Source organism: Engraulis encrasicolus, unplaced genomic scaffold (assembly GCF_034702125.1).
Source record: "Engraulis encrasicolus isolate BLACKSEA-1 unplaced genomic scaffold, IST_EnEncr_1.0 scaffold_1173_np1212, whole genome shotgun sequence".
NCBI classification, from domain to species: domain Eukaryota; kingdom Metazoa; phylum Chordata; class Actinopteri; order Clupeiformes; family Engraulidae; genus Engraulis; species Engraulis encrasicolus.
Window position 1 is genome coordinate 1340 of NW_026944651.1, and position 11660 is coordinate 12999.

Genomic DNA, 11660 nt, shown 5'->3' on the forward strand with positions numbered 1-11660 from the left:
CTTCATTCAACATCCCAATTGAAATGACGCCTTGTGTCATCACGAGGCTCTAGCGCCTCCACGAGACCATGGGAAGGCTAATGTACCGTGAAGAATAAAGAAAACCAATAAACGCAAATTACTGTTGAAATTTCGTTTTGGTTTCCCTGTTTATGATTTGTTCTGTTCTAGGTTGAAAAACGACAACAAACAATCCCCAATGTTTTGCTCATACTAAAAAACAGGAAAACGAAATATTGCATCATTTTTTGTTTTTCCGTTTGCCAACTTGAATGGAATAATTGAATGATCGGATGATACACGGACCTACTGGCCACCCTTGATTCGACAAGTAATTAATAAAAAAAATATATTTTTAAAAATAAATAAATAAATATACAATAATAACAACAGTATAAGACCAATAATAGGTAATTATCAGGTAATCATTCAAGTTCGTCAACCCAACAACAAACAAGAGAAAACTGTCAATCCATGGTGATCGCTGGCTGACAGATCTAGGGTCAGTTTTACACTTTAACTAACACGACAGTCGTTGGACTGATGCTGCACAAGGCTGATTTCTGATCAGTAGGCTTACACGAGATGACCACTGCGTGTCGCCTGCTGCCCCTATAGTCGCTTATTTATCGTGAAAGATCTGGCAACCCCGCACCAGCGATGCTGAGGAGCACTGTGTCACCTGCAGTTCCTTCACGAGAGACCGCATCCACTAACTGCCTGGACAGTCTAATTTGGACAATAAGGTATGGCAATTTAATGATTTGTTGATTGTCTGAATGTGTTGGAAAACCTAATTTTGAAAACTTTATGCAAGTATTAGCAGCCAGGAAGAGCCAAAATACGAGATAGCTACACGAAACAACAACATGACTAAATGAGAGCAAGTTAGTGTTGTGGCAGCTGCAAACTAAGTTAGTAGCACAGCACAATCCTAACGTGCACGTCAGTTTATTTTTTTTGTTGATAACAGGATAGTTAATATGAAACCGTTTGGATAGGGACATGGCATGGATAGCATTGGCCACACATTGGAAAGGGTAGTCGGTTGTTATCTACAGTCAGGATCGGTAGGCAGACGTCAGTACCTAGCTCGAAACCTAGCATGTGAAATGAACTAATGCTAAGCTGGACTATGATTGTTGTGATGCCTTCTCTCAGTGAGAAGCTTCTCCTTTGCTTCTTCGATTGTCTTGACTTTTCTTGGAGTTTAAATCAAACTTAAATAAAGTCGGAGTAAGTCATAGTAAAGAGCACCTCTGCCTCTTTAGAGTAAGCAAGTTCACATCAGTCACAGATGTGTTGCCTAAACCCACAGCGCTAGTCCACTTCAGAGTATGACTCCCCCCCAATAGCTAAATTTGCGGTACATATTTGACCTCAAATGTGTCAATATATCGTAATCCTTTTGTTCAAACGTAGCGAAAATAAATCGTCACGCACACAAAATCATGGTACAGATGTGAGTTTGTTCACCAACGAAATTCACGTCATGTAATTTCTTTGCTAAAACCCTGCAGCCACGGCTTTACAATCAGCCACTGCTCACAGCTGTAATTGCCTTGCAGGCCGACGGCGCCTCAGACTTGAAATTCACGTCATGTAATTTCTTTGTTAAAACCATATGCCACTGCTTTGACATCTGACACTGTCAACATCAATAATATAGGTTTTTTTGTATTCTGACATTGTTGAATGAAGTCAAAGTTGTTACTCTAAGGGGAACCACAACCACGAACACAAAACTCGTGAACACAACATGTGTACTCTGCCAATTCGACAATAATCCCTCTGATATTGTAGCCAGTTACTATGCTTAGAAGTGAGTTGATTGAATGATTAATTGGTTGCATTGATTTGATTACATTTCCTCCAGTGAGTGACATTAAGATGAAGAGAAGAAACGATATTGAGAGCTTCTTTATCAAGAAAAAAATAGAGTCAGAGTCAGCTACAGCCAGTACCAGCACCAGTGCAGATGCCCACACAAGCCAGCAGCCTAGGGATAGTGTTGATGAGCAGTCCACTACCCCAATACAAGATGGTAGGTTGTGCATGGAAAGTTTGAATTAGTTACATGTAGCCCTTTCATGCACACCGTTCAACCAGTGGAACACTGTTATTGTCATCAAAAAGGTTCTGTCATAGTGCCACACTACACAACACAGGGTCTTTAGTAATACACTATGGTAACTCTGGTAACGACAAAGGTATAACGCCATGCATTAAAGGGTTTAACAGCTGACAAATGTTGAGACAGAAGATGATGAACTAAAGATTTGTATTATATGTATATGTGCATGGACCTGTCTGTCTGTCTGTCTGTCTGTCTGTCATTTTAAACTATCCTTGTATTACCACAGTTGACCAGCCACATTTGGAGGAGGAGGCGACGGACTGTGAATCTGTGTTGTCTCTCCACCTACTGAGCATGGTAAGTCAGGTTCAGATGTCATTCATGAAGTTGGTGTCTACTCTCTCATACTTCAGTTATTTAAAAATGGCCAATTATGCATATTTATATGTGAATGCATAGCATTTAACCAGATTACACTGCACTTTCAATTAAAAGCCTGGCACATTAAAATAACTTAATGAGGATATGTGTGTGCATTTATCTTTAATTTCTGTGAATACGTACATAGAAAACAAAGACCTAAACATAGAACATTTCAATACTATATATATATATATATATATTTTATACTACTACAAAATATTGTATTTGAAGTTCACTGGTGCTTTTCTTTAAAATGCAGGAAATAGCATAGAATAAATGCAACATTTTCTGTGTGGGAGGACCCCCGTATGTGTATATAATTCTATGATTCCATGGCCACCTCAGACTATATTTGTGTGTCATCTTGGCCACCTTAGTAAAAATGTCCTGGATACGCCCCTGCCTGAGAGTGTTAATAGGCTATTTGAATAGAACCTATGAAAGTCATGAAATGAACAAAGGGGTAAGAAATGTCTAAAATCTCCTTCAATGCTTAAATCTTTCTACATGTTTCATGAACCCATGAGGTTTTTGTTCAGAGTTTTGTGATTTCCTGTCAGTGTGGGCTCCAATGCACAGTAGTATACTGCTGCGCTTGTCATTTTCACAGAGGAAATCTCCAGCATCACACTTGAGTTTTTGGTAGAAACCTTTGAAGACAGGTTTTCAACATGTTCAGGATATTTCATTCCCGATGTGGTAATGTACTGGAGGAATTGTGGCTCAGCATGCAGAAACTGGCGATACCACTGCAATGTCCGGACAGAGCCACTGTAGTTGCATGTGAGAGTGACAGTTCCACCTTCTTCTACATGCTTGACCGTATCCCAGGACCTGATGCCATCCTGGAGGGTTTTACCTACCACAGCAGAGGGATAAGGGTGCATGTTAAAATGCAAGCTTAGATAAATTGAGCAGACAACTGACTGTGATAATAATATTAATACTATATAATATTAGTTTTAATAATAGGCCTATATAATAATAATAACAGACCTGTTAATACAAACAAAATGACGCATACAAAGAGGGACATCATTTCAGTTCTTCAGCTTGTGGAGGAAGAGGCAGTCACTGTCATATCAGTAGGCCTATGTCCCTGCTCTCCTGAGTGCTTAAGCATCTTCATGACAAAGGTAGTGGAGCTCCACCCACTGGAGAGAGAGTAGCCTAACTGAATTTTTGCAAAGCAGGAGAAAAGTTAAACCTCACCCAAAAATGCAAAGAGTTGTTGATATTTAAACCCCACAGACATGAAGCTAACATAAAACTAAATGATAGATTTTAATTACATTTACAAGATGGCACAGAAACTGGCTAAATTCAAACTTTACATATAGATTTTTAAAAACTGTTTACAGCCCATGACTCGTTCCTTTTTCAGCACTTACAAAAAGAAAGCACAAGAGGTAAAAATTAGCTGTGTTGGTAAAGTTCTGCACTTCAGTGTCTTTTAATGTGGTATACTGTGTAAGAACGTTGTACATTTATACACTATGGAGGAATTCATTATGCTGGACCCTGAAGAACTCTGAGGATTGTTTTTATTTTACGTTTTCATCAGCAGGTTAATGGCCATATTAATGTTATAAGTATGATATAATGCCTCTGAATGCCTTGCAAAGAGTAAAAGAATACAATAAGTGCTTCAGTACAAAATTTAGCGTACAGTAGTAGGGTAAAATGCTCTAAAGTGGGACACTGCATAATGTGGGACAATATAGGTGCAATCGACTTTGATGCCGTTGATCGACGCTGACAAAGTACATCAGCGACAACTTGACGTCACAATGTGAGTGGTATTAAACACTGTGCATTTAAAGTCGACCACAAATGTGCACGAGACGATGAGCTCGCACCAATTTGATGTACTAACACACCACGTGTGATGTGTGGGGGGACAGGTGGGGAGGAGGAGCTGAAGTGGGGTGCAGTGCAAACTTGTGTAGGGCTGTGGGACAAGGAGCCTACACACACGGAGCCCATTCTCGGGGAAAATCAACTACATGCTTCGTGGTGCCGCTACGATATAGCCTCATTTCTCATAGTTGGGCAACGCGTGCTGTCGTCGAGAGTGGGTGAGAGAGAGGGTAAGAGAGAGCGAGTGAGAGAGAGACACCACCCGAGCAGCATGCATTTTGGGAGGGGAGCGCTGTCGTTGTGTCAGCTTCATGCCATGTATCCCTTCCTCCAACATTGTCCCTTACCTTAACCCTTAACCTAACCCTAAACTTAACCGTAACCCTAGCCCTAACCTTAACTCTAACCCTAAACTTAACCCTAAACTTAACCGTAAATCACTTGTTTGAAATGTTTGATTACCGTCGTTTCCAGTTAGCCTTCACTCACGCTTGATTGTTGACGTCCGTCCACATTATTCTTCCTCCCAGAACCAAACTACCCAAATTGTCAATTCCCCCTTTCGTCACCCAACCACGAGAAACGAGGCTATTCGTAACGGCACCACAAAGCTTAAAGTTGATTTTTTTTCTGTTTTTCTCGTAAAAAGACTTCACGAATGGCCCGAGTTACGGTTGACACACATGAGTGAACTGTTGGCCAATCAGTTCAGGGGTGCGTCCCTGTGGAGGCGGTGCAGACGAGCATCAACGACTATAATCAACTGCGGGAGTTGCAAGGTCTGCAGTCACATTTATCCCGTGAGTTTGACACCATGTGACATGTTACCTCGTCATCGCAACATGACTGAAATTTGGTGAGTTGGAAAAGATATCTAACAATCATGCAACATTTTCATGTACCTTTTCATGGCAACATGACTGAAATTTGGTCAAGTTGGACAAGATTTCTAACAATCATGCAACATTTTCATCCAGAAAGCATTGCTGTCTGCATGTGCATGCAGACGTTAATAGTAAATCGAATGAGTCTACTTTACGGTTTAAGGTGTTTGGCTCTACCTGAAGTTGGTGAATGCTAACAAAACTATAACCAAATCAAAGCCCTACCATCCTGTTATCATAATCACATGACTATCTCTATAGTATAAGGGAGGGGCTACACGCGAAGAAGAAGGACCCTGGGTGAAGTCCATCAAATACTATAGCTTTCCGTGCACTGTGGGCTTCAGAGCACAGAAGTAGACAGCAGAATCGGATACTTTAGCAGATGAGATGTCCAGGTAAACCTTGTTTTTCTCACTGTTGAGTCTAACATTCAGACGGGGATCTTTTCTCTCTCGGTGATCAGTCATTTGCAGGATTAAATTCAGAAACTCTGGTTTTGAAGCTGAGTATTGGCGGTACCACTGTAAGTTATTTACATAGCCCTCGTATTCACAGCCAAGAGTGATGTTTTCTCCCTCGAGGGCAAGTTCTTCTGACTTTAAGGGTCTTATGGAAAGACTTATGGTAAGACCTGTGGAAAAGATAAAGTGTGAGCTTTAAAATGGAAGACGAAACTTTTTAAAATTTAATTTCTTGTTGGCCTATATGAATATTGGGAAATCAGTGGGAAAAAAGTGCACTACTCGTTAAATATTAAAACAAGGACTTAAAGGGGTAATCCACCGGTGGAGACATGAATATGTATTGAAAATGATGACATAAGTAGTCTACCCCCCAATTACCTTTGGGTCACTTGTAGTGTAGGTGTAACATAATGGGATGTGTACCTTTAAGCCGCATCATTAAGTCTGTCGTGTAGTGCGTTGGTGTGCCATGTGATCAGTAGGCACCAATTGGCACTACTTGGCACGCTTTTAAAAGGTTGGCACAATCTGCTCGGAGGGAACCAGCAGATTGTTTGTGTGCTTGTGGCAACTTTGCCTTTTGTTTGTGTGTGTGGTGCCGCTGGGGAGTCGAGCCCATGTACCTCGCTTCATGAGAGAGGGACAATTTCGTGGAGTTTGGTCTATGACGGGGATGCGACTGTAATCGCGGCCTCATTTGGTTCACTAGGCCTACTTCGTACTTGGAGTTATAGGAACCAGGCGTTTTGCGCCCTTTGCCCAGCGACTTCGAGACAGTCGGTCGCTGTCCGTGGTACCTGTGGATCCACCTGTTGGTCTGTCTGCGGGCTGCTGTTTATATTGGAGAGTGACTGTGTGTGTGCGTGCGCGAGTGTGTGACATTTTCTCTTTGCTTTCAGTTCTTATTTTGTGTGATTTAGGAGGATGCGAGAGTTCTCTGTTTGTTGTTTTGTTTATTTGTATCCTTCTTTTGTTTGTTTTTGGTTCACCCCACACCACTTGGGCCGCCCAGCGTGCGGGTTACCCCTAAATAGATCTTGTTTGCTGTGCGTAAAAGGAAATCACAAGTGTGCAGTGGTATCGGTGTGGGTTTGCCGTGCTTTGTATTTTCATTTCATTATTTAATTTTGGTTTGCTCTGCTGTGTACTACTAGTGGGGAAAACTTTGGCCTCCTTGGCCCGTGTGGGGGTGCGGGTGTCCAATAGCCGTTAATCTATTTTAACTTTTTGTATATTTTAAAAAGAAAGTGTAAGACAATAAAAGAAAAGTCATTTGAACCCTGTCTATGTGGTCCTTAACGAACCTCTGCTGCCTTGGGTTTACCAGTTGAAGTCTAACTAAATTGTGGGGGCGAAATTCCCTCAGTGGCGTAGTCGTGCAATCATCTGTTTTGAAATTGGTAATTATTATTTTAATTAATTACCGTTAAAGTTCCACTCTGCTACATAGGCATTAAGCCACATCATTTTTCAGGAAAACCCATCAATGCAGCCATTCACACAAATAGGCCTACCATACGTAGTGGCTTTAATTTACTGTGGGTCTACGTGCCAGAAAAGATCTGACGGAAAGAACACGGCCCCAGAGTCACGGATAGGGTGCGTTCCAATATGCGACCTTGCTTCCTCCACTTGTGCTTGTGTCCTCGTACCAGGACGTAATATGTCATGATGACATCACTGACAACAGCATTATATTTCAATATTTTGCAAGGGCTCGAATGTAAAGTAATTTTCTCATTTGCAATTGGGATGGTGAATGAAAAACAATCCCCCAAAAGTTGTTGTGGCTAGGCTGACAGCTGGGAAACTTTATTGTTTTCTCCACGGAGGTGGGGACAGAAGGCGGGGCGAGGCCACAAGCACAAGTGGAGGAAGCAAGGTCGCATATTGGAATGCACCCAGTCTATAACTAGCCAAAGATTATTTAATTCATTTAGATCGTCTCTTGTCTAGCCTTCCTATCCTAACTCCCAAAACTTTCTTTTTTTGCCATTGTTGACCTGGCATTGTTGACATGACGAGAATGAATGACAGCAGTGGTTGCTCTGAAGTGTGTTGGTTCAGACTGCCCCCGGTGACCAAAAAGTGTGCTGCAAATCATAGTGGTGAACACGAGATGGAAGTTTTAATTTGCGTTATCTTGCAAAAGGTTTGCGTTTTCTCGCAAATAGTTTGTGTTATCTCGCAAAAGTGTTAGTCTCCAGTGCATACATTTCCTCCCATTTCCCCCCCCTCCAGGTCCTCTATAGAAACTGGCCCTGGACCATTCTTTTTTTTTTTTTTTTTAGCACAACAAGAAAACACTAGAGGATAAAATTAATTGTGTTTATGAAGTTCTACACTTTAGTGCCTTTTCTATGCATGTTTTCAAATGTGGTAGGCCTACCTGTATACTGTGCAAGAAAGTGTAGTATAACACAAACACAGAATTATATGGACATTTAATGGAGGAATTCATTATGCTGGAGCCTGCAGAACTCATCAGCAGGTTAATGGCCATGTTAATGTTAAAGTAATAATGTAATATAATGCCTCTGAATGCTTTGCAAAGAGCACAACAATATGCGTAGGCCTACAACATAGCCTACAGTAGCCTATGTAATGTATCAATCCTGCCACAAGATGGCATGCTGTGATTGTAGCACTTGCAACATGCAGACACAGTCTAGAAATATGTGAGAACATTTCAACATTTTGAGATGGATAAGAAAATCTAGAAATTACACATAATGACAATAATATTACAGATCTTAATTTAAAGTAAAAGTCTGTCTAAAGGTATGTTAAAGGATGTACATGTTTAATAGTTTATTTCCAGAATGTACATGCAACCCATTCACAAGTGCTTCCTTTTTCATGTATAGGCCTATATTCACCGCAGCCATGAATTTTTCTTTACAACTTAGACGTTTTCTCCATGTCTGCTACAGATATAGACATATTTGATGGCATACATTTTGAATATCTCGGGCGGCTGTGGCCTAGTGAATAAGGAAATGGGCTTTAGATCAGGGTTGCCTGTTGGAATCCATTGCACTCCCTGTCACATTCCATAGTTTAAGTGCCATTGAGCAAGGCACCTAACTCCACATTGCTCCAGGGACTTACCAAGGTAGGCTATTGAAAATAGCTGTAAGTCGCTTTGGAAACGAAAAGCATCAGCTAAAGGTAATGTAGTGTAATGTAACGGAAATGCATGTCTAAACTGACATACCGGTACTCTACCTTTAAGAGACACCATAATGCATAGGAATCTTTTAAAACAACTTCATTGTACATTTATCATTGGCTGCAGAGTAGAGGTTGCCTGGTTACCACCAGACCTAATTACAAGTGTCTTTCAGATCGGAACAATTGTGTAGAACTAAAGGCAGCATGGGAGTTCCCAGGCTAGTGTAGAGATTGTATGGGAAGAGGTTCAATAACACACCTTGACATTGCACTGTATAGGTATAAGACGACATAGAAGGCCTTTTCTTTCTTTCTAGGCCTACTTCTCAATCCCCCCCAAGGGCTTCCCAACACTCCCAGGGGGGCTATAACGCCCCCGTTGAGAAACACTAGTGTATACAAACACCACTGCAAAGCTCAGTGTCGATGCAATTGTTACAGACTTGTTTTGTTTAATCTGACACAGGTGCTAGTGTGTATAATAACCACACTTTCCTTTGAGGTTTTTATTATCTTAGAGAGAATGCGGAAGAAAGTCAGATCTCTTTGATCAGTTGTAATTCAAAGGGTGCCACCTGTATAAGAGTTTTTGTTGAGCTTCTACATGTATTTGTATCACTGGGTTACCCAGAGAGCACAGTAGTAGAGGGCTGTGTCTGCCGGTGTTGGAGCTGTAATGATGAGTTCTGTAGATTCTTGTGATGTTGTTGAACTGAAATGATGATCTGCAATGTATTCATAAGTGTTTTTTCTTGCTCCTTTCCACAGTAAAAACTGAGGTGTCTGATCAGGATATTCTCTGTACCAGTGGAGATAAACCCATGTACCATTTTTGTCATATTGGCATCTCAGTTTAACTTCTGTCTGTTCTTCAGTAATAATGTTTTCTTCCACTGGGTTGATGATATCTGTAGGGAAGACATCACATGACTTTTAAATGCACCTTTTACCACCACACTAATTTATAATATTTTGTATTTGGGTCAACAGAACAATAGCTCACGTTCACTGAGCTGTGACACTGTTACAGTATACTTACAAAAACAGTTTTCCTCATCACTGTTGTCTCCACAAGCATTGCCCCCGTCACAAACATTCCAAAACTTTTCACACCGCCCATTCTTGCACTTAAATTCTTTACAGGCCAGCACTGCTCCTATGGTGAAATGAAAGACCATGTCATTATCTGGCTTTAAGACAATTAGTGTGTACAATGCTCAGAGTGAATGTAGATGGTGTAACATCAATCTGCTCATTACCGTGCCGGGCCGCGGCAGCGTACCGTGATCATTACACCCTGTGGCCATTCGGAATGCGGGGGGCAGTATAGCACCGCTTTTGCAGAGCAGCGTCTGCCTGTGTCTGTGGTCTGTTTGTGCTTCCGTCCTTGCCCGTCCCCCAGTTTTAGTAGTAGTAGAAATACAGTCAGCAAATTGCATGTTTTATTTAGCATTGGGCATTTGATAGGGCATTTGATAATAACACAAGTGTGAGCCCTAAACAAGACCACAATGTGAATTTAAACTCGACTTTTTTTCTGTCTTGCATTCACCGTCTCCCAATCCGTCCCTCACTTATTTCAGCACTATTCAAGCCAGGAACGGGTATCCTCAGGATACAGAGTTTGCATACCTACTACAATTTGAACCGGTAAAGACAATTAAAACCGAGTCAATCAGACAGGAACACCATTGTAATTAAGTGTGTCCCGTGACGCCAGCATGAGAGAGATCGAATTTTAAATTTGGCGACGACATTCTGTCTTCAAAACTGGCATCGGCCGCTTCCAATTTAGGACCATAGGCCTATTCAACCGTTTCCACAACCTCACTGATCACAGTTGCTTCATCTGTAATGCCAGGGCTAAGAATAACGAAAATAGCAAAACAGAGTAGGCTAATAAACCGTAATGGAGAGACTGAGGAGACATGAAATCAAGCGGCGGAGTTCGGACCATTTTGAGTGGACCGATGTCGCTTGCTTTGTGTAGCCCTATCAAGCAAGCCTGTCTGTCTCATTTGTGCGATGAGCACAAAAACACAAATTGAACCACTTGTATAGTGTGAGTCAAACAGACATGAACAACATTGTAGCCTAATGAAGTAGTGCCCCGTCATGTCAGCATGAGAGAGGTGATTTTACATTTGGCGACGACATTCCGTCTTTAAAACTGGCGCATGCCGCTTCCCCTATTGCAGGTTATTACCTGATCTACACTGTCGTTACCACAAAAAACAAGGTAGCACAACTTAATACTATTACTAGCCTATATCTGGTAGCCTAAATAGTAGGTTGAAGACGGGGGTATTATTGGTGCACTGTTTTTTTTTTTTGCGAAGCAGAGTAATCTGCTTCAGTGTAGCTCATTGTATGTTGATCCCTCCCTCAGTTTTAGGCTACAAGTGGAAAGAGTCAGCCAATTGCGCGTTGCACGTAACATTGGGTATTTGATAATAACACAAGCGTGATCCCTAAACAAGACCGCCAGTCGACGGTGTTTTGTTTTCATTATTCTGTCCTGCATTCACCGTCTCAATTCCGCTCCTAACTTATAGCCTAGGCTAAGTGATGTCTGTTAATTATTTCTGCACTACCTATTCAAGTCAGGAACGGATATCCTCAGGATAGCCTACGGACTAATAGGTTGAAGACGTTTTTTTTTTGTATTGGTGCTTGTGAACATTTCATCCTTTCAATGCGCTGTTGTGCGCGATCGACGGGATTCCGGTTAACTGGGGATGTGATGCACACATGACAATTCTGGACAGGGGTGGT

At 41.5% G+C, this 11660-nt stretch overlaps 1 gene segment (V, D, J or C); it reads right to left on the reverse strand.

Moving 5' to 3' along the window:
* Window positions 1–3012: 3012 nt before the first annotated feature.
* On the reverse strand, window positions 3013–3387 carry LOC134442120 (T cell receptor alpha variable 22-like). The segment is given in 1 exon segment: window positions 3013–3387. A coding segment is annotated over 1 exon segment (375 nt).
* Window positions 3388–11660: the final 8273 nt, after the last annotated feature.